Below are 23,531 nucleotides of genomic sequence, written 5' to 3' on the forward strand. Positions count from 1 at the left end.
AGGTCATGTGTCCTGTTCGAATTGGATTTAGGTGAAATAGCCTATGCTTTGTTGGCTTGTCTGTTGGCACTGGAGGTCTCTGTGTCAAAGAGCAGGGATTTGTTTTTATTTTATTTTATTTTTTTAATGTTTATTTTTGAGAGAGAGGGAGAGGGAGAGACAGAGTGCAAGTCGGGGAGGGACAGAGAGAGAGGGAGACCCAGAATCTGAAGCAGGCTCCAGGCTCTGAGCCGTCAGCACAGAGCCTGACGCGGGGCGCGAACAGACAAAGCGCGAGACCATGACCTGAGCCGAAGTCGGCTGCTTGACCAGCTGAGCCACCTAGGTGCCCAGAGAGCAAGGATTTGTCATTATTTGGGTCACAAAGACTAGAAAATTGAAGGGTAATTGAGCATGTGATCTCCTCGTTTTGTTCCTTGACTTGCCATTGCTTTTCGCATGAAGATTTATTAGAAAAAGTAAGTAAACGTTTAATTCACATTTTCTTCTGTAGTAATGATCTTTGGAAATTACTGGTTTGTGCTCACTCAACAGAGGAAACCTCTCTGAGTCGGAATCTGATTTCTCTCCACAGAACCGAGTAGTAAGGCAAAACCCCGGGGAAAGGAATTATCACATATTCTATGCACTGCTGGCAGGGCTAGAACATGAACAGAGAGGTGAGTGGTGGGAGACTGGCGGGGAAACACGGACTAGCAACTTGCCTTCCCTTGAAAAGCCGTCGGTAAATGCAAAAACTCTCTTTGGGCTTTGTTGGTGTTCCATCGATTGAAACAAAACGTAGGAGAGACAGGCCAAAAGATGCTGAGTCCATTTTAGAGCCAAATAACGTAGGGGGGAAATCATCAAAAGGGAAGTCTTAAATGTCTTGTTTGTTTTTGGAATCTTGAGACTTTTCTGACTTGTACAGTATTGATGAGAAACTATATAACGCCTCGTAACTGGTTTACTCTTAAACCACACCCAAATAAAGCTGATTTCTAAACATTTGGTTTTTAAGAGAGAACAGCCAAGACAGGGTCCTCATCAGTTATTTTTTAAATAACATTTTCTATCACGCCATCTAATTTAATGAAATTATTTTGCTTTCTCTAGGTGGTGATTCAGAACTCTGCATTTTAATAGGGGGCTGTTAGCATAGAATTATTTATGTATTTTATCTTTTGAAGTTACAAAGTGAAAACTCTCTTGGACTCTGTCTTATCCTGGCCAGTCAAGTACTGATACTCCATTTTTCGTTGTCTTTTTGCAGAAGAATTTTATTTATCTGTGCCAGAAAACTACCACTACTTGAGTCAGTCTGGATGTGTAGAAGACAAGACAATCAGTGACCAGGAATCCTTTAGGGAAGTGATTGTAAGTTACGTTGTTCTTTTGCCTTCTTAAGGGCGACAGCCCCCTAGAAAAATAAGTGACACGTTTCATTTTCTGTTGCAAACAATATTTTGTTCATGAAGTAATTACATTTGCACCGCTGTGCGAGAACAGGTGCTTGCTTCTTGTTCCCACTCATGATAAAGACTGTTCCAGACTGGAAGAGAGTCCTCTTTCTTTAGAAGTTGGATGAATGTCTGTGACATTCAGGACAGATGGGAGGTTGACTTGGAACAGTCCACTAAAAATAAAAAAATCATAGGCTTGACGTTGGATCATGCCAAGCTTTCTTTTTTGAGCTTACAAATATATATATAATATATCATATTAAATATGTATATATTATATGTGTGTGTGTAGTTTTGTAATAACCATTTCCATGGCTAAAAACAAATCTCAATCATTAGACCAAGTAACTGTTAGGATCTTGTTTGTTTCTCGGCAAGAATAGTCACCTTACAACTCTGAGGTGTGGATAAGTGAGCGTCTTGTAGTTTTCCGATATCACAAGGACTTGTTATACGGTGACAACATTCAGGAAGCCTGGTTGTGGAGCTTTATTAACAGTCCCACCTGATTGAGAGTGGCCGGTCGGTTTTGCTGATGTGGTTCTTCCAGCAATGCCAGAGTCACTGCTGTCCTAGCTGGAGACAGCGGATCGAGGGTGGAGTCACCATTGTCAGTGCAGCTGACATCGAGCACTTACCATAGGGACTTCCCCAGGCCATCTCTCTCATTGCTCTGAACCCTGAGGGTAGGAATCCCAGCTGTCTGCACCCTTCGACCCGGGGAGGTTGGTGACCAGCCTAACCACACACGGTACGTAATAGAGCTGGTGTGGAAAGTTTAACTCCAAAGACGTTAAACCACAAGGCAGGTCGGTGGTACCTGCTTTTGTCTGTCAGGTTCTTATCTTTACAGCTGTCAACGCTTCTCTCTTCACTATCCCCATTTGCTCTTCTAGATTCGTCATAAAAATGCCTTGTGGAATGAAACCAGGGTATTTTTTTTTTAATTTTTTTCAACGTTTATTTATTTTTGGGACAGAGAGAGACAGAGCATGAACGGGCGAGGGGCAGAGAGAGAGGGAGACACAGAATCGGAAACAGGCTCCAGGCTCTGAGCCATCAGCCCAGAGCCCGACGCGGGGCTCGAACTCATGGACCGCGAGATCGTGACCTGGCTGAAGTCGGACGCTTAACCGACTGCGCCAGCCAGGCGCCCCTAAACCAGGGTATTTTTTTTTAAGTGAATGTGTATCATAACATCATTTTTTCACGTCTTAAGTTGAAAATGAAATTAAAAACAGGATTGGCTCAAATATCAGGATCATCTTCCCTCTGTGGGTCTTTTATCTGTCATTTATAATGCAGGGGGCGGGGGGCTTGGACTTCTTTTGCCCAATCTCCTCTCTTGAACCTGTTTACAAAAAAAGCCCCCTGCTGAGGGTGCCTTTTTGCTGTGTAGGCTGGACAGCAGGGGATTTGGCCCTGTGAATTGGATTTTCCAAAATGTGTTTTAAGTATTTTAAGTTTTCTTTCCCAGTTTCATTTGGCCCCTGGATTTGTCACTACTCAGACTTCATCCCGTTTCAGTTCGTTTATTATTGTCTTTACTGTGTGTTCGAATAAATATAAAAACTCATTCTTATTTTTGGTGAAGAAAGACTTCTCTTGGGATTTTTTTTTCCTGTTTTCTTCTTCTTTCTTGAAAGCTGGAGAACCATGCTTTGTGATAGAAGGACGTTGTGGCAGAAGACAGATTATTATCCAAGAATGGCAGGTCTTGTACTGATTAGCTCGCTGGCCACTAGGGTGCACTGGGATCAGTCCTCCCCTTGTTCTGGAAGTGCCCCTGAGAAGTTACTCCCTTGGCTTTCCTCTGCTTTGCTCTGGGGGCTTCGTTTTCTGATTGAGAATCGTTTGTTCTTTTTGTTAACTACTGGTAAACTTCTGAGGCTTGCCCTGCCTTCCGTGATTGCTGGCTCCTATTCTTTATTTGAAAGAGTAGGTTTTGGCCTTTAAAATCTGATCTTACAATGGAAAGATCATCTAGAAAGGAAGAAAAATTTGTACATGAAATTGACAGAGAGGTACGCAACAAGCTTACAAGTATTCCATTTATGTATTTACAAGTATTCAATTTTATATATTTACGTTGTGATTACTTTTTAGTGTCAACCTACCAGAAATGTAAAGGAAAACTTAGCTGCTAGTAAGTAAAATCAGGAGCGTGTAATTTTTACTATTATTTAACCTTCTGGAAGTTCTAAGCAATGCAGTCAGAAAAGAAAAACGATGTGCACCTTTTCAGAAAGGAGAAAAAATTCTCTTTTCTATAGCTAAACCTGCAAGAATCGCAAATTGGGGAATGGCTTAAATAATTTGTTATGTTGGTAAAATAAGATCCATTACAGCAAGCAAAACATGTTCAAGTATATTTAATTACATGGAAAATTTATTTTAAACCTGAGAAAGATAAGCTGCAACACTAGATAATCCTTTTATTTAAAAAAACATTTTATGTATAATTTGATATATGATAATTCATATAGTAATTACGTGTGCAGAAAGAAGGCTGAGACAAAAATGGACAAAAAATGTTCTCTCGTGAGGCAGAATTCTACAATCTTATCATTCTGTGTTATATTTTTACAGTAAATAGGCTGCCTTTTATGATTACCTAGTTATGATTACATTCCTAGAATCGTCATTTCTGTAATATGGGAATATAATCAGAAGTATCCTATCAATGCCAGCCAGCCCACTATTCTGCCTTAGGCAGCACTCTGTAACCAGGAGTGACACAGGAATGGTTAAAAACTCCCCCAGGCATGCATGCTCTCTCTCTCTCTCTCTCTCTCTCTCTCTGAAACAAATTTTTTTTTAAATAAAAAAATAAATTGGTATCTTCATATTTCAATTTCATGAAGCTTTTTTCCCAGAGGTTTTTGGACCAAAGGAAGGAAAGGAACCACATTCCGTTAAGCCTGAAGGACATTTGTTTGCATAATATGTTGAAATGTTCATGGAGAGAAATTGTTTCTGTGAATTCTGTATGAAAATGTTATTTCTGGTGTTCATTCTTAGCTACTAAAAAAAATGATCCATCAACTTTAATGTCCGTATACTCTGGCAATAGGACCTTTTAAGAATTTTCTTTATTTTACTGAGAATTTGCTTTATGTATTTTTAGAGTTTATCATTGCCACCACTTGGCATGAATATAAATGAGTGCCTGTAAAGTATCATGGGAGCTATAGGGGACCTGTTTGTTTTTTTTTCACCCCTGGAGCAGACTCTGTGTTTCATAACCATTTGTTTATGCAGCCTTTCAAGTTGCCCTAGAAATTGCTTAGATGCAAGCTATTTCAAGTCAATGAGAGCAACTAATTTATTGTATTGCTTGCATTTGACCCACCAGAATGGGGGTGGATGAAATGTGTGAGAAATAACAGGAGTCTTTGGGTGATAATCTTTTCAGATTCTCTTATGCCACAAATGTTGAATATTTTTAGAGTGCTTGGCTGCGGACCAGGACTGGACCCAGCCTTACTGGCTATATCCATGGGTTTTTGGTTGTTTTGAGCCCATGTATATGTATACATGAATTCATTCCGCATGAGTCCAATTTTATTAAGGCGGACTTTATACCTCAATTTTGCCAAACATGAAAACTTCAGTCTCTTTCAGTGGTAGAGAACTTGGGAGCATAAGGAAATTTATATTATAAAATAACATAATATTGCCTCATAGAGCGTTACATGATAAGTTATGATTTTTTTTAAGATTTCATTTTTAAGTAATCTCTGCATCCAACGTGGGGCTTGAACTTACAACCCCAAGATCAAGAGTCACATGCTCTACTGACTGAGCCAGTCAGACTCCCCATGATAAATTATTATCAGATTGCTTATTTGGAACTTACTATGGCCAGAATAGCCTCCACTTCCACCATTCCAGTGGCACCATTTGTTCAAAATTCATCTGTGGCCCCTTTGCCTTCCGGAATGGCATCTCTGCACCTCACAGCCAACTGCCTGAGACCCGGAGTGGATATACCTTTTGGCATCTGAAATTTGCCCCTCTTTTCTATTCATTTCCAGGGTGATGAGCCTGGCTTCCTTTGTCTCTTCATGGTTGGGACCAGATCACATATTTGTCATCCCCCCCCACCCCCAACCCCCAGTTTCCCAAACACCTGTTTTTCTGTGTGCCTAATAAGGACGTTACTGAAAATATTCTGTGTAATTTTTTTGTCAGTTTCGTAACTAAATTGCTGTTCAGTGCTTCTGAACTATCCTGAGAATTTCCCAGCATGGTTTTTTGAGTCTTGAGCCCTACTGCTGAGAAAATAAGATCATTATAATAAGCTTTAAAGCGGCTACTCTTGGGGCGCCTGGGTGGCTCAGTCGATGGAGCGTCTGACGTCGGCTCAGGTCACGGTGTCGCAATTTGTGGGTTCGAGGCCCGCGTCAGGCTGACAACTTAGAGCCTGCAGCCTGCTTTGGACTCTGTGTCTCCGTCTCTTTGTGCCCCTTCCCCGCTCGCTCTCTCTCTCTCTCTCTCTCTCTCTCTCACACACACACACACTCTCTGTCTCTCTCTCTCTCTCCCTCTCTCTCAAAAATAAACATTAAAAATTTTTTTTTAAAAAGTGGCTCCTCTTGCCAAAGGGGTGGAGATTGTGACTAAAAAGATTTTAAACAAGACAATAGGACACAAGTAAAGGGTCTTGCCAGTAATTTTAGCATACATGTCCACATTACTGGTAATTGGCCGCACCCATTAAATTACCCCACAGTATGATTAATATAATTATTCCTTATCACCATGCTCCTGACTCACTTAGGGTTAGATTGCAAGTAGTCAAATTTATTACTACTGTAAGCACATTTGATTCATTTGCTTTCATGTCTCCATGTATAACTTCTGTATGTATTTTAAGAACTTCGAGAATTTTTTCATGGGGCATCTCTCGATATTTTTCATTTGATAGCTTGACATTTTGTGCTACTGCAAACTTAGTATTTTTAAAGTCTTACTTCCTCTTAGTGTTATATAGACTCCAAGTAGTTGATTTAAACAGTGAAGACTTACATTTCCATATCGTTCTATGATCTAAGAATTTTTATAAGTTGGTGTTGAATAGGTCTTATTAATATAGGAGGATAACTTTAACCATGGAGATGGAAAATACTAACTTTAGCACAGTGGAGGTGCTTTATAATTATTTTGCTATTTAGTTTGGTTCTTCCCACCTTTTCAAGAGGCTTGAGAATAAGAAATTATTTGTATTCCCGAACTGTCATTCCTTTAACTTTTAGGATAAGTGAATTTGAATAATTTTCCATGTATTTCTTTTTAATTGGTAAGCACTTGACTAATTGTTTTTATTCTTTGTGTCAATTTCTGTTTGCACCCATGAAATGAGTCTTCTCACCCCTGAGTAAATAGTTTCTCTTAACGTGTTAAGATTACACCGTGGGGGATATTTTACAGAACTTCTTTTCTGTTGAGGTTTTCTTTGTAGTAAATTTCTAGCATTGAAGTTATGGAAGATATTGCAGGAGATTGTGTTTTCTTTTTTAATGTCTTCAGAAAGTAATAGCATCTAGCTGGATAATAAGTTCGTGGACTCTGTGTTCGTGGGGCCCGATTTCGAATCTTGGCTGGGTAGCCCTGTGAGAGTTACTTAACCTCTCTGAACACTCAACAGTTATGCACATTTGTGGCCAACGCAGTGCTACCATAGAGTCTCGTTTTCCCAAAAGATTATACTAACTTGTGTACTGGTGCTCAGTGCATAAATGTCCCAGTTTCACCAGTTTTAGGTTTAACATCCACAAGTTTTTGGCTAATTTAATAGAAGTTATTATCCTGCATTTGCTCCAATAAGAAATGCCTGTTGCGTTGTTTTGCTCATGTGTCTTTTATTACAGCTTAAGCGATGGCTCCTTCCCTTATAATTTTTAAATTTTCCTGCCTATTGTTGTTGCCCTTTGTTTTCCCTTTATTGTCGTCTCCTTAAAAAGAAGTTACACTTCTCACGTTTTTAAATCTCTGGTTGTTTCCTTGTCTAATTTCTGTTGCTTCAAAATGGCGCGTGGTTTCCTTCCTGGTCTCCCAAAGTGATGGTCGTTGTGGTAGTTATTACGTTGTGGGTCTGACGTAACCCCTGGTGGGTTATTTTCGTCAGTGTGGCCAACAGTCCTGCCCTCAGTTGGGGGCGAGGGGTGGTTTCTTCTTGACAAGCATGTGGCTTCTACATCACATTAGAAAATGAGCACATCTTGGGTGGGATTCAGAAGACGCCTGGCTTCCGCTGTCAGGATACTTGTATTTGGGGACAGACCTCGTCTCCTGTAGTCGCTGGTGTGTTTTTCTCCATTCATCTGTTCCATGAGGATGTATTATAAAAGGAGCAGAGACTCTCCTGTCTACAGAGTTCCTAAGAAAGAATGTTATTCCCCCGATTTGGGTCCCTGCTGCATTTAACCGCCAAGGGAAGGCTCCAAAGTTCACGCTGGAGCAGCCCCACGAAGTCTCACCCTCACCCCACCAGTTCATGTGGAAGAAAATAAATGTTCCGTTATGCTTCAGTATGTACAGAAAAAGCATTTCCTTATCACTGTCATTACTGTGACTCTCTGAGGTGATTCTGCTGTGACATAACTGGGAAGCCTCTACGTATAGTAGCTCATTTTTCCCCATTGGTGGGGTGAGCGCTCCACATTCTACAGTTCTTTTTTCTTCCTGTTTTTTTTTAATTTCAATGTTTGTTTAACGTTTAAATATTTAGCTAGAAAGTGTGAGCAGGGGAGGGGCAGAGAGAGAGAGAAGAGAGGGAGAGTCCCAGGCAGGCTCTGCGTGGCCGTCGCAGAGCCCGACACGGGGCCACGGGGCTCGCACTATGAGATCGTGTCCTGAGCCGAAATCAAGAGCCGCGCGCTCAACCCACTGAGCCACCCCAGGTGCCCCTGCAGTTCTTCCCTAACATCACGTTATTTTCTGTGTGGCTCTGCAAGGTCTTCATCCCTTGAAATTGAGGGCCCGTGAGTCTGTTTCCTGGTTTCTTGCCTGTAGAACGATACCTGACACTTCTATTGAGCGGGGAGGTTTTCCTTTTCTTTAGTGTGGGGAAAACACCCGCAAAAAAGTTGAACACAGTTACTGTCTTTCAGACGGCAATGGAAGTCATGCAGTTCAGCAAGGAAGAAGTTCGGGAAATTTTGAGGTTGCTTGCTGGTGTATTACATCTTGGGAACATAGAATTTATCACGGCTGGTGGGGCCCAGGTGTCCTTCAAAACGGGTAAGATGACCCCTGCCTTCCTCCCTTCCTCCCTTCCTTGGCTTTTTCCTCCTAGGGAACTTGGACCTAAAGTATTTACTATCCGCCCTTTTGCAGAAAGGGCTTTCTGAGCCCGGCAGAGAGAACTTTGTATTTGATGCGAATGATCCGCCGAGAAAGGGTCCAAGCATCTAAGAAGGGATTGCTGGGTGGCATGGTGGCTGCGTTCTCATTCTTACCAAGAAAAGAGGAAAATGGACCCGGTAAAGAAATGGGAGCAACCAGGATAAATGTTACGGGTCAGGGGCGTAGTGTCGCTGTAGTTTTTCGTAGTTCTTGAGTGGTGACGCAGTGTAATGGTGAACCCTGTTTTCAAGCGTGACCGCTTGGCTCAGGGTCCAGCTCTGCCATAAGCTGGTTCCTTGGGTTATAACGTGTCCCCTCAACACCACTGACATCTGGTCTATAAAGTGCGGCCGTGTTGTCAAGATTAAACGAGCGAATATGCACATCGCAACGTCAGTAGTCACTTTCCAGAAGTAGTTGATGTGTTTACTCTTGAGACTTTCCTGATGGAAGCCACGTGTGAGGGCACAAGGGCTGGGGGAGGGGGGCAGATGAGTTAAAGTTTGAAGTGGCCTTAGATGAGGCCAGAGCTGTAGGTCAGCAGGTCTCACGCGTTTGGTCGCAGAGCGTCTCAATCATCTTCAAACCATAGAGGACTCCCCAGGGCTTTTTCCTTTATGTGGGTCATGTCTGTTCATGTTATTGCATTAGAAATAAAAACTGAGATGTTTTTGAAAATTAATTTTGCAATCACCATCAGAAGCCCCTTGCGTATTGAAATAAATAGTGTGTTTTTATTCAAAAGACTATCTTCCCAAACAGAAGAAAATCCACGAGAAGAGCGGCATTGGCTTACATTTTTTGCACATTTTGAAAATATCAGTGGTCGGGGAGGACAGCTGGGTTCTCTTACCTGCTGCAGTCACTTTGGTGAGCTCCCTCATGTCATGTAGCCACTGAAAACTCCTCTGTATTGCGGTGATGGAATGAGAGTTAAAAGAAACAGCAAGCGACCTCTTCGGATCACTGAAAAGAGTTAGGACCTTGCAAACCTTTATGGCGGGGTCTTGGACCCGGGGTCTCAGGACCACACTTGGTCCGGGCGTCAGGCCACTAGCCTAAGACTCATCAAGGGAGTGATTAACCGAGCGACGAAATGTGCGTTCTCTAGATTCTACCCGCGGGATTTAGGAATGTTCTCTGGCCTCACGTGTCGCAGTGTGGAGTTGGCTCTGAACCCATGTCTCTGCGTGGGGCTCCCTTTGGGGTCCCGTGGCCCGCTCCTTCTTGGGTCAGTCACTTTTGCCTTGTTTGCCTTCATTTCCAGCCTTGGGCAGGTCTGCAGAGTTACTGGGGTTGGACTCAGCACAGCTCACGGATGCTCTGACGCAGAGGTCCATGTTCCTCAGGGGGGAGGAGATCCTTACGCCCCTCACCGTTCAACAGGTACACGCGCTTCGCCACCAAAACTCGTCTTAACAGATACCCCCGGGTTTTCAGATCCGTGGCTTTGATTCAAATGAGGCACTACAGCAAACCATTCAAAGGGGTTTGGTTCATGATCGAAAGAAAGAAGATACCCACGCCGAAGGGAATAGACCAGAGTTGTTCGTTTTCTTAGAGGTAGCGTAGCAGGGTGTTCCAGAGGACCGACCAGGCATGATGGAGGGTTCCTGAGTCCGAGTCCTGACATATTATTTTCTGTCCTTGGAGAATGCATTCATTGTGTCTGTTTGCTCCTCTGTAAGGCAAGGGTAATTGTCATACCTAAGCCGTAGGATTCTTGTAAGGATAGTAATAAATGTGCTAGATACGTAAGCACTAAATAAACACTAACCATGATTATTTGTTGTTATTACGTAGTATTATGTATTTCTGCTTCTGTTACTGTCTGAAGCCACAGTTACATGTGCCAGCCCGTCTAATATCGATTTATTTTTTAAGTTTATTTATCTTAAGAGAGAGGGAGAGCGAGTTGGGGAGGGGCAGAGAGAGGGGGAGAGAGAACCCCCAGCAGGCTCCTCGCTGTCAGCACAGAGCCCCACGCAGAGTTCGAGCCCACGAACTGCGAGATCATGACCTGAGCTGAAATCAAGTCGGACGCTCAAACGACTGAGCCACCCAGGTGCCCCATGTTTTAAACATGAAAAAACTTGTAGCTACCCATATTGGTTCAGATTCTTTCCTACAATTAACATAAAAACTTGAGTTTGAAAGCCTGATATTTCAAAGAAGTCTTAGTGATGGGCATCGAGGAGGGCATTTGTTGGGATGAGCACTGGGTATTGTATGGGAGCCAGTTCGACAATAAATTAGATTTAAACAAATAATACGAATGAAAGAAGTCTTGGTGACTCCTGCGTGTAGAGCGAGTGAGTGAGCTCCAGTTTACTCTTTCTTGAGACAGCCGCGTCTTTCTGGGTGTCGGGTGCGCGGGTGTTCTTCCTGTTCAGTGTGTGTGTGCGTGTCCCCCGAGGGGCCTGGGATGGACTCACCTGCCTGGGCTTCCGTGGTCAGTGGGAGGCGGTGACCGTGTCCCCCTGTCCTGCAGGCAGAAGACAGCAGAGACTCCTTGGCCATGGCACTTTATGCGCGCTGCTTCGAGTGGGTGATTAAGAAGATTAACAGTAGGATCAAAGGCAAAGATGACTTTAAATCTGTTGGCATCCTTGACATCTTTGGATTTGAAAACTTCGAGGTATGCTTCTCATGGGTGGGATGCACGAATTTTTTTCTATCCACTTATTGACTGAACTCTCTTCACGTGAATACTGGTATTTTTCTCTGCAGACTTTTGTTTCTTCTTTGCCCTTTCTTCACCTTTGTGTGTAATGGGAAGGGCACTAAAGATACGTGTTGAATGGTTCCCCCCCTTAGGTTAATCACTTTGAGCAGTTCAATATAAACTATGCAAATGAGAAACTTCAGGAATATTTCAACAAGCATATTTTTTCTCTGGAACAACTAGAATATAGCAGGTAAGAGCTCGTAGAATTCCATTTAAAGGTAAAAAAAAAAATAAAAAGCCATAAATTAGTTTTAAAACTCTATTTTATTGTAACTTAGCCCTTTGAAATCTTTCCACAGGGAAGGATTGGTGTGGGAAGATATTGACTGGATAGACAATGGAGAATGCCTGGACCTGATTGAGAAGGTAACATTGTTGAAGGCTTGTTACCAGTCCCAAGGGTGTCCAGCTGGGCTGATTCATATTTATGGGAACAGAATAGCTTGTGCGAACATGCACATCAAAGATGTGAATGTTTAGAACACAATGGACCATTTGGAAACATACATGTAAATGTGCAAGGTTGAATTTTAATAGTTGGCTGCTTCAAACTTATTGTCTCATTGAACAACGTATTTTAGAATCAACAGTGTGTGAATTGGCTTCCCTTGGATTTTAAGTCAGCATCAAAAGCTTCGCCAGCACCAGTAGACTGGACAGTGTAAAAGTTTTGTTCACAAAATTATGGTGGGTTCCATTTTTCCATGTGTGTGTGGAAATTAAATTCTTTGGATGTCTTTATAGTATCATTCTGTATTTTTTTTTACCTTTATTTTGAGAGAGAGAGCGAGCGAAAGAGTGCTTGTGTGTGCGCACACACACAAGCGGGGGAGAGGCAGAAAGATGGAGAGAGAGAATCCCAAGTAGGCTCCCCACTGTCGGGGCTGAGCCCTATTCGAGATCATGGCCTGAACTGAAGTCTGACTCTTAACCGCCTGAGCCGCCCAGGCACCCCCTGAATTTTTTTAGTCCAAGAAATTTCTATGACTTTTCCTTTAACCACTTACTTGAGAGAGTAGAGAGGAAATATTTTGAGGTAGACGTTCAGCTTTGAATTCAATTTACCTTTCTTCTGTCTTCCAGAAACTCGGTCTCCTGGCTCTTATCAATGAAGAAAGCCATTTTCCTCAAGCCACAGACAGCACCTTATTGGAGAAGTTACACAATCAACACGCTGTATGTCAAAACCTGCCAATTCTTAATTATGTCTGAGTAGGAGATCTGTGGGTCAAGATTACACACAAGCTATTTCAGTGTGGTTGGCTCTCCTCTGCTCCCCACACGTAATTTTCTTCTCAAACCAAAGCTCTTCTCCAGTTGCTGGAACCAAACTGAAATCCGTTAAAGGGATAGATTTGGGGCTCCTTGTCAGAATATGCCCACATTCAGTTTATGAGTTTAGAATTTAACATCACTGCTGTGAGGCCAGGTAAGAGCTCCATGGTTTCGATAAAATTGCGTCACATGCTCTGTCCTCAACCTCTGCTCTGTGGTGGGCTTTGCGATTGTTTTCACTATCTCTGGTAGTCAGTTCTCTCTGGAGGTCTGTGCAAATCAGTAAGTGAAATTAGGCGCTTGTATTTTTTTTTTTTTTTTTTTTATTAGAATAACCACTTTTACGTGAAGCCTAGAGTCGCACTGAACAATTTTGGAGTGAAGCACTACGCTGGAGAGGTAACTTCTTACTTGAGATCCTTGTGGGTATTTGCCCGTCTGGTACGTAGAGAAATAGCTGATTTCAGAAGCCAACATAAATATGTTGAAATGACTTCCTTCATGAGTCCGGCGTTTAAAGGGGATGCCTATGGCCTGAAATCATTCTTTTGACCGACTGTACGGTTTTTCTTTTTCTTTTTCTTTTTTTTCTTTTTTTTAACCCAGGTGCAGTATGACGTCCGGGGCATCTTGGAGAAGAACAGAGATACCTTCAGAGATGATCTTCTCAACTTGCTCCGAGAAAGCCGGTATGTCGGTCTCCAACCCCATGTGTCATTAGCAAGCAAAGTATCCCTTGTGCAGATTTACAAACATAGAAAAAAATCGGTATGGAAGCAGCTTGGTTTACTGTGTTCTTTCATGGGCAATATTTCATTAATAAAATGACCTCGATACAGAAAATAATATGAGTCGCATTGACCGCCATTTAATGAGGTACTATAAGAAGAGCGTATCTATGGCGTAGATACTGTCAGTCCTGTTAAGCAGATGAGGGCAGTAGTTTGGGGGGCGGTTCAGGGCCTTGCCCACGAATGCACAGCTAGTTTTGATTTGCTCTGCTTGGGTCAAGAACAGAAGGCCTTGCCCAGGATGACCTTTCTCCTCAACAGGCCGAGAGCTCCGTGTTCAATTGCTTTCATCGTCTGGTCCGTAGGACCCGTGTGTCTCTAGCTGAAGGGAGGTCAGGAAAAAACATCCATCCAGCTAAAATTACAGACCTCCACATGCATTGATTCGTGCACGAATCGTAAATTCACCCCCTTAAATCGGTAGTTGGTTAGCTTAGCTGCTTGTAGGAGGCTGTGTGAGAGAGAAAGGGTTAGGGAAAGCTTTCGATACTTGTTTCAGATCCAGAGGGAATCTGTGACAGAAACATTTTTATTATCTAGGTTAGGAAAGTAGCACAATTACTTAAAAATCTGTAATACTTTTAGGAATGTCAACCCCATGTGGCTACACTGTCACATAGACTGAATTGAGGTGAAGGAAGCCCACCCACAGGATCAGATAGGAGTTTAGAAATGGAAGGCATTTCGATTTGTTTGAACTCTCCTGTGTGAAGATTCCCTGTTTACAACATTGGCAGCCATTTTTGCTTTTATTTTTTTTTTGTAATTTTTTGTAATTTAATGTTTATTTATTTTGAGAGAGAGAGAGAGACAGAGCACAAGCAGGGGAGGGGCAGAGAGAGAGGGAGACACAGAATCTGAAGCAGGCTCTGAGCTGTCAGCACAGCCCGACACGGGGCTCAAACTCACAGACCATGAGATCATGACCTGAGCCGAAGTCGGACGCTCAACCAACTGAGCCACCCAGGCTCCCCAGCTGTTCTTATTTTTAGATGAGTTTTCAGCTCTTTAAAAATGGAGATGTTCAGGGATGCCTGGCTGGCTCATCAGTAGAGCATGTGACTCTTGATCTTGGGGCTGTGAGTTTAAGCCCCACATTGGGGATAGAGTTTACTTTAAAAAAAAAATACATATATATATATATATATATATATATATATATATATATATATATACACACACACATACACACATACATACACACACACACAATAATAAAAATGGTGGTATTTTCAAAATACCATAGCAATGGTACTTTTCTATCCGCTGTCAAAGCAATTTCTTAGTTATTAGATTTTAATTGATACATTTAAAAATGACCTTCATGTTAAATAAAAGCATTTTGCTGTGAAAAGATCACAGGTGTGGAGGTCAGCAAGGTGACATTTGGCTGGTCGCCTTGGTCAAAACGTAAAGTGGGTTTGTGACTGGAGTAAAAGAGTTTCTTTCTTAGTCCAGGTTTGTCTCTGCAAAAATGAGGGGCTTGGGCTGTTGCTTGGTCTGTGCTCTTTGACCTTTGACATCTGTGACACTTTCATGGAAACAGAGCTTTCCTCCGAAGCGCTCAAAACACACTTAGAGAACTTCAAAGAGCACGTAATAGCACCCTGGAACAAAAACGAAAAAGGGATGGGGCAAAGTGAGAGGTGACAGGGCTGCCTTTGATGGTGCCACCTCAGGAGGTGTGGATCCTCAGACATCGTCCCTGCCTTTCCTGGTCTCAGTGAAGCCACTCATCCCCACTCCTCTGCCCAGAGCTGTAGCGTCTTCCATGCAAGAAAGATAAAAAGTTATCGGAGGGGCACCCGGGTGGCTCAGTTGGTCAAGCATCCGACTGCGGCTCCGATCACAATCTCGCGGTCCGTGAGTTCGAGCCCCGCGTCGGGCTCTGTGCTGACAGCTCTGAGTCTGGAGCCTGTTTCAGATTCTGTGTCTCCCTCTCTCTGCCCCTCCCCTCTTCACACTCTGTCTCTCTGTCTCTCAAAAGTAAGTAAACAAAAAAAAAAATTATTGGAAGCCTTTTACTTTTTATTAGTAGGGGCAATTTTATAGAGCTTTTCAGCGTTAACAGCAACAAACTAACATGAGTGTTGACGCTGTGCCGGGCACCGTGCTCAGCCTTTTGTATACATTTTCTCATTTCATTCCCCACCCCACCGCCAGCACAGTGGGACAAATTCTTAACTTACCCTCCTTTTGCAGAGGAGAAAAATGAGGCTAAGTCAAACATCTGCCCTGGTCCTGTAGCTTGGAAGGGGTGGAGGCTGGATGGAAACCCTACTGTGTTTCACTGCAGATCTCACTTTTCCCTCTGTGAACTGGTTGGATCTTCGAAATACAGTGAGATGTGCGAAAACATCTCCCTCCTACGGGCAAAGACAGCGGGGTGCAGAAGCATAGGTGGCACTCTGGAAACACAGGGCTCCTTGCTGGCATGCCACCCCGGGTCACTTTCATCCCAATCCGTTTGTCTTCTGCAAGACTGGGGCTCAGAAGGCGGCCACCATTTTTCCCCCCAATGCCTAAAGCCCTCGGGCAGTGGTTGTTTTGAAATCTTTGGAAGTTGTCTTAGCTCTTCCTGGACTCGATGTGTTACTTTCATCGGGAAAGTGTGTTGTAATTATAGTAATCCAGCCCCTGATAACCGGGTGCGTGCCCCTCATGGCCCTGCTCCTCTCTGCTCACACAGATTCGACTTCATCTATGACCTGTTTGAACACGTTTCAAGCCGCAATAACCAGGATACCTTGAAATGTGGAAGCAAACATCGACGGCCCACAGTGAGCTCACAGTTCAAGGTTAGTCTGTCCTGCTGTCTTTCACGAATTTATGGGTGCTGTGATTTTAGGAATTGGAAACAGGGATTGGCGTACGTGAGGTCCAGGAAAGCGTTTATTTTTAATGTTTTCTTTTATGTCACCAGAGAGGGCTTTCGAAATAAAATCTACTTTTTCTGAGATGAAAACATGTAGGTTTTTGGTTTTTTTGTTGTTGGGTTTTTTTTTTTTTTTTTGTCTTGTTAAATAGCTGCCTATTCTAAGTCGAAGGACTGGCCGTTTGGGGTCACCTTGATGTGTATTTAGAGGCTCGTATGAATATAGAGTGTATTTCTTCCCATGTTTGGTTTTTGTATTTTTCCCGGGTACGTTTACAGTATCATAACTGGGAATAACGACTGAGCAAGCACGCATTTAAATAAGATCCATGTCAGTTACCTTGTCCAGATACCCAGAATTCAGGGAAATAGGGACCATTCCTACTTGCATTGTAAATATGTAGCCATTTTAGAAAGTTTAGAGGTAGAGCATGTGAAGACCGTTTTTGAAAAAAAAAAAAAAATTTAATGTCTATTTTTGAGAGAGAGAAACTGGAGCACAAGTGGGGGAGGGGCAGAGAGACAGGAGACACAGAATCTGAAACAGGCTCCAGGCTCTGAGCTGTCAGCACAGAATCTGACGCGCGGGACTCAAACCCACGAACCACGAGGTCGTGACCTGAGCCAAAGTTGGACGCTGAACCGACTGAGCCACCCAGGCGCCCCTGACCATTTTCTGACCTTAATTGTTCTGTTTTACCCCCAAGTAACAAATCCTAACAGGAAGAGAAAGAGAGGCATATGAGTCAATAGACATTTATTAAATCTGCCTTCAAAGAGTCTTTCACTTAGTTATTTGGAGTTGGATGCATCCGGTGGGGTTCTGTGTGAGGCCTGTTGTACAACGTAGTTGGCAATGAGCCAGATACGCACCAACCTTGCTAACAAAGCTGGATCATGACATATGATGGGCAGGCTTGACCTAGGTAGGATATAATAAAAACAGTTGCCATGTGGGGGCACCTGGGAGGCTCAGTCAGTTAAACATCTAACTCTTGGTTTCGGCTCAAGGTCATGATCTCACGGTTTGTGAGTTTGAGCCCCATGTTGGGCTCTGTGCTGACAACGGGGCCTGCTTGGGATTCCCTCCCCCGCCCCTTCCTCTGCCCCTCCCCCACTCACACGGTATCTGTCTCAAATAAATTAAAAAAAAAATAGTTACCATTTATTGTGTATGTATTATGTGCCAGTCACTAATCACTTCACGTATATGATCTGAGTTCATTTCTCCCATCTTTAAGTACATACTATTGTCCCCATTTTATAGATGAGGAAACTGAGGTTTGGAGAAATGGAGACCATTCAGGCCCTCTGAGGACTAAAGCTAGGATTTGAACTGTACCTGTCTGACTCTAAAACCTAGGTTTCTAATCCCCCAGTGGAGTTGTTATATTACCTTTTTCTAGAGCAGTGTTGTCTGGAGTTGCCTTGGAAGGCTTTGTGGGTATTTGGGGATTAAATTGCACTAGGAATCAAGGAAATGGCAGAGAGCAGTCAGGCCTTCCAGGTAGAGAGACTGAGCAGGAGGAGTCCTGAGGCAGGAACGTTGGGTCTTGTTCCCGGAAGACTGATTCGGTGAGGCCAGCAGACAGAATGTCTCATAGGGAGTTAAATTGGCACCAGAATATATATGAATATATATATATATATATATATGAAGGGCCACACATGCCAGGCCATTTGGTCACCTGTGAGAAATCCTAAAGCTTTCGAACCCGAGAAGTAACTAACCAATGTAGTGCTGTAGACGACCCAGTTTTTTCCACAAAATTGTAAGAAGAAAAAAGAAATGGAGGGAAACCCAGTGGATTAAAAGACTGAAAGACCCTAAGTACAGCACAGGAACCTCATTTGCATTCTGATTTCAAGGAACAGACCAGTTAAAAATTATGAAATTTGAGACACTTGAGGATTTTTGTATGAAATCTGAGACACCTGCTTCTTTTAAGATTGGAATTAAGGAATTCTTGTTCAAGCTTTTTCGGATGATGCTGTGGTGGTTACATACAGGTTTGGAAATGTTTGGCCTTTGATAACACATACTGAAATCTTGAGGGATGAACTAAAAACGCCGTTTTCTACAAGGGCTGGGCGTAGGGTGTCCTCAGATGGGGATTGGATGAAACGAGATTAGCCATGAGCAGAAGCTGGTGATGAGTGTTCATTACGTGCTCTGTCTGCATTGGGAAATGTTAAAAATTCATCACAATAGCAACAAAAAATTTAAAAAATAATAATAAAGCGGTATTATGGAAGCTTGATCTGCCTGGTGACTTCAGGGTAAGAGTGAGAAAGTGTGAATTATTGGTACAGACTGTCATCTTAATGGAAATAATGAATTAGGAGGAAAAAACCTGCAGTGGGACACTGCATTCAGCCCAGATTTTCTGTACCAAACATCGAAATAGCCCAGAGTTGCTTTCTGGTGGTTAACAGAATATTGGTTTTTTTTCCCCCCCAATGATACTCTTCCAATGAAGTGACAAATGAGTTTTGTATATTGTGAAGTAATTTCAGTGACTATAGATTGTAACATCTTGGCTTTATCTTATATGAGAATGACAGTATTAAAACTTAATATTCCATTAATCATAAAAAAAATTATTCCTGTGATTTCTATTGTTTCTTCCTGTTTCTGAGGAGTGCCTGAGATGCTGAGAAATCTAAAGAATGACATAATAAGAGACTAAATCAACATATACTTTTTTCTTTCTAATAGGACTCCCTGCATTCCTTAATGGCAACGCTAAGCTGCTCTAATCCTTTCTTTGTTCGCTGTATCAAGCCAAACACGCAGAAGGTAAGATTTACAGCAGCGCTAGACTGAGGCTGTGTCTTTAAGGACACCGCCTCCCGGGCACTGTCTGTAAAGCCCTTTCATCATAGAGGGTTGGGAGCATATATGACATTATTATAACCTAACATTAAATAGAAAAATTCCCTTTGTCTCCTGGGCCTACTTCTCTGCTTCTGAATGATGCCATTAAGCTTTAGAGAAATCTAGTTTAAAAGGAAACCTTGTGAAACCTTCACAATTTTTTTTTTTTTTTTTTTAAGGATTTGGTTTGAAAATCTTGGGCAGCTGTCTCTTATGGAAGAGATGGTTGGTGTATGTTTTGTGGTTGGTTTAGTTTTTCATTTTGCTTTCTTGTTAAGCATGATGAAGGGTCTGTATTCTAAGCAGTGGTGCTGACTTTTTTAAGGTCTCTGACCAGGTAGTCATGCCTAATTTGATAATTCCTGATAGAGCGTCATCGTGTGTTTTCATGGGTAGACTCTGTGAATTTAGTGTTTTAATGCCATAGCCTGATCAGAAACAATATGAGTGTTACAGGAAGCTGTCTGAACGAAGAAAATTTAGTAATCAATGTATGTCATTGCTGAATCCAAGACTAAATGGGAAACTAGCCGTCAAATGTTGAAAAATAGAAATTGTCTTGCTTTGGGAAACATCAGCTCTTCGTAATCTCCCCGAAGAGAGGAAAACCCTCCACAGGACAGTAATGTCAGCAGCCCCTCTTGTTAAAAAACTAAATGCTGTTCTCATAAGGCGTAAGAGAAGGAATCTGACCTAAAACTGTTTCTCTTGAGACTTAGGTTATATTCTAGTAATTTTGCTGATACTAGATCTTATTGTTTACCTTGTTTCCCAGTTGCCCTTGACTTACTATTAGTGGTTCCTCATTTATAGTTTAAAGATGTTCATGGGGCGCCTGGGTGGCTCAGTCGGTTGAGCGTCAGACTTCGGCTCAGGTCATGATCTCACGGTCCGTGAGTTTGAGCCCCGCGTCGGGCTCTGGGCTGACAGCTCAGAGCCTGGAGCCTGCTTCCGATTCTGTGTCTCCCTCTCTCTCCGACCCTCCCCCATTCATGCTCTGTCTCTCTCTGTCTCAAAAATAAATAAACATTAAAAAAATTAAAAAAAGATGTTCATAAGAACCACGATACTGAACTCTCTGTCTTCTAGGAAGGTAAAAATGGATGCTGCTTGTAAGGACGAGTAACCTGTTAAGTTTGCTATCTCACTATGAGCCCATGATGGTGAGAATTTGGTATTTGTGTGGCATAAAGCAGCCGACGGAGACTGGTCTTACATGGAAGATCTGTGCCTCTGATCTGGTGGTTTAAAAAAACAGCTCACCTTTCCATGTCTCGAATTTATATTAAAATGTTTTAGATTATCACAGAAAATGGCAGCATAAACAATATGTAGTTTTTGGCCATAACGTAGGAAATTACTAGTTAAAACCTAGCAAGATGCCACGCCAGCTGTTTTCTACTTCTCTTTAATTTTTTTTTTTTAACGTTTATTTATAATTGAGAGACAGAGCATGAGCATGGGAAGGGCAGAGAGAGGGGGAGACACAGAATCGGAAGCAGGTTCCAGGCTCTGAGCTGTCAGCACAGAGCCTGACGCAGGGCTCAAACTCACAGACCACGAGATCGTGACCTGAGCAGAAGTCGGACGCTTAACTGCCTGAGTCACCCAGGTGCCCCTATATCTCACTTTATAACCTCAATAGGCAGTTTTTACGATATATATGGACTCTGTGATTTGGGTCTATACGTACTCCCAGGAGCTGTGTAACCTCTCTTACTTTTCCTCTTTACACAACAGGGATAATAATACCGTATTTCATCGTTCAAAGAGGCTGTTTGTTCCCAATTTAAGGACTTGGGTACTGGAGGTGCATTTTACAACTTCTGGCGAGCAATAGTTTAATTGGGAGCGCTGTTCCTTTCTCAGGGGTATGTGTAACATAATCATGCAGGTTTGTAGGTGTCGGTGTCTTAGATTCAGTAAAATGGGGACCTGCCATATGTCAGCACTGTTATAAGGAGAGAAATTTGAATTTGAAAAACATAGTCCCACATGTATTTGTTTTCTTTCTTGGGTGACATGGAGTTTTTCCTTGAAATTGTAATAGCTTTTGAAATTAGGCCTGCTTGAACAGTCTTCAGCAGGCAGAATATTGAAGAGATTACCTTTGACTGATGTTTATTTTTTTCTTGCTGGGATGTGACTGTCCCTAATTGCTTTGGTTTTTGCATTTAAAGAAATGAGCCAATCCAACCTCATGTTTCATAAGTACTTCTCACAGTCTTCCCATCACCTGTTCTGTGGCAGAAACTAATTAATACTCACCAAGAGTTGGACCGTAGGAGACTTTGGAAAAACATCTCGGTACCATTTCAGATGCACCCAGAAAGTGAAGGCACAGACACGTGAACCTTCTGGTCTGAGGCCCAAGACGTAGGTGTGATTTTAAGTGCGAAGATGCTAATTAGAATCTGGAAATCGTTAATTATGGCTTGCTTAGCATTCATTTGGTTCCACTGAAAATATCTGAGTGCTCCTGTTGATGATGTTATATGAAATGTATGTAAACAACCCTCATTTGGAGTTTATTGTGAGCTTTCTTTTGTCCTAAGATCAGTGCTTCTAGAAATCTCACGGGGAAAATCTTGCCAGCCTTTGCCCCATAGAAGAGGAGTGTATATTTCTGGCATGAAGGGATGAGACCATGTCTCTTACTTCATACCCTTTTCTGGTCATTTGCTCCTTAGGGGGAACCTTCAGAGGATGTATTCGAACTTACGTATATGGAAGTATTTTGTGCTTCATGAAGGAACATGGGTCATAGGTTTGGGCAGATTCTAGAGGGTTCATTTTTGACAACTCTATGACCAGAGGGATAAAGGCAGTGGCCTTCAAGTCTGTGACCTAAAGAAATGTGGCCTTGTGCTTTTGGGAGCATATCCAAGGTTACCATGGTGGCCTTGTGAATGTGAGTACACGCCCAGTGGGCCCCAAGCTTGCAGGGCAAGCTGCCTCCCCTCCTTGGCAAATGCATGAAGCTCTGAGTGGGTCCTTGGGCCTAAAGCATTGGGAAATCCTTTGCTGGAAATATTACAGGGTTTTTGTTACTTGGCACTTTTGTGTTTTGCTTTGAAGGCCAAGTGCAAATGGGGAGAATTGGACTGAAATGCTAGGACATTATGTCAGTTCAGCTGTAATAATTGTGGACTTTTTGTCATGCGCAACATGAAGCTGATCTTAGACGTTGTATAAAAGACATTTCACTCGCGTTGAGGAATCCTGGGGCTGAGTCACAAGGTGAAGTTGAAAAAGCCTACCTCTTAGACGATGGAGTATTACTCAGCCGTAAACAAAGAATGAAATCCTGCCATTGGCTAACGACATGGATGGAGCTGGAGTCTGAGGCTAAGCCAAATACGCCTGAGAAAGACAAACACCGTGTGATTTCACTCCTATGTGGGATTTAAGAAACCAAGGAGCAAAGAGAAGAAGACAGGCGAGCCAAGAAGCTCTTGCCTGTAGAGAACCAACTGTTGGTTACCAGAGGGGAGGTGGGTGGGGGATGGGTGAAATAGATGATGGGGATTAAGGAGCGCGCTCATGGTTGTGAACACTGGGTGTAGTATGGAAGTGTTGAATTGAAACCGACAGAACGCTGTGTGTTAACTATACTGGAAGTAAAATTTAAAATAAAATTACAAAGTAAGCCCCCCTCCCCATAGGGGGTAGTGAGCAGTCAGTTCTCTGGCTTACACATAGCACCGAAGGATGTAATCTTCTCCTTGACTTAGAATTGTGGCGTTTCCAAGGGGCAGAGTTCTCCATGAGACAGTTTTTAGTTGGCAATGTAGCCTGTTAGCTTTTGTCTATTGTGGCTTGTGAGGCAGTGGTAGTTTCTGGCTCAAAGGGTCCAAACCAACAGCAGATTTCCGTAACAAAGGAAACTTGCCTTGCTTCATCAGAATTTCTCCCCAAGGGTGTCCCAAGGCCTGTGATCTCTCCCCTTTCTCCCCGCCTGGTATTTTAGCAAATAAGTTCTAGTCAGAAAAGTCTGTCATTAACATTCCTCAGAAAAACCCTGAGGAGGTGCAGGACAGAATTAAAGAAGGGAACGGACTGATAAATATCAGGAAAACCTTCGGGGGTGTGAGCACTGGCTGTCTGCAGTTCCCAGGCTCCCATGGGAGGAAAGCGAGGCCACTTCCTGCAGACGCTGTGGGCTGTCACTTGTCAGGAACGTGGCTGGCCG

General features: G+C 42.7%; 1 protein-coding gene across 6 annotated transcripts in view; it reads left to right on the top strand.

Annotated features, from left to right (window-relative positions):
• Positions 1-23,531, top strand: part of MYO10 (myosin X) — a 225,388-nt gene that overhangs the window by 129,340 nt on the left and 72,517 nt on the right. For 5 of the 6 annotated variants that reach the window (XM_053201948.1, XM_053201955.1, XM_053201951.1 and 2 more), the window contains 12 exons: positions 575-659; positions 1,253-1,356; positions 8,558-8,687; positions 10,060-10,178; positions 11,284-11,430; positions 11,610-11,710; positions 11,820-11,886; positions 12,604-12,696; positions 13,126-13,194; positions 13,402-13,484; positions 16,276-16,384; positions 19,181-19,261. In XM_053201948.1, coding sequence (XP_053057923.1) covers positions 575-659; positions 1,253-1,356; positions 8,558-8,687; positions 10,060-10,178; positions 11,284-11,430; positions 11,610-11,710; positions 11,820-11,886; positions 12,604-12,696; positions 13,126-13,194; positions 13,402-13,484; positions 16,276-16,384; positions 19,181-19,261 — 1,188 coding nt within the window. Of the gene's footprint in view, positions 1-439; positions 459-574; positions 660-1,252; positions 1,357-8,557; positions 8,688-10,059; positions 10,179-11,283; positions 11,431-11,609; positions 11,711-11,819; positions 11,887-12,603; positions 12,697-13,125; positions 13,195-13,401; positions 13,485-16,275; positions 16,385-19,180; positions 19,262-23,531 lie in introns of those variants that run through there. The other variant, XM_027074528.2, reaches the window with a different exon arrangement.

The sequence above is a fragment of the Acinonyx jubatus genome, chromosome A1, assembly GCF_027475565.1.
Source record: "Acinonyx jubatus isolate Ajub_Pintada_27869175 chromosome A1, VMU_Ajub_asm_v1.0, whole genome shotgun sequence".
Lineage (NCBI taxonomy): Eukaryota > Metazoa > Chordata > Mammalia > Carnivora > Felidae > Acinonyx > Acinonyx jubatus.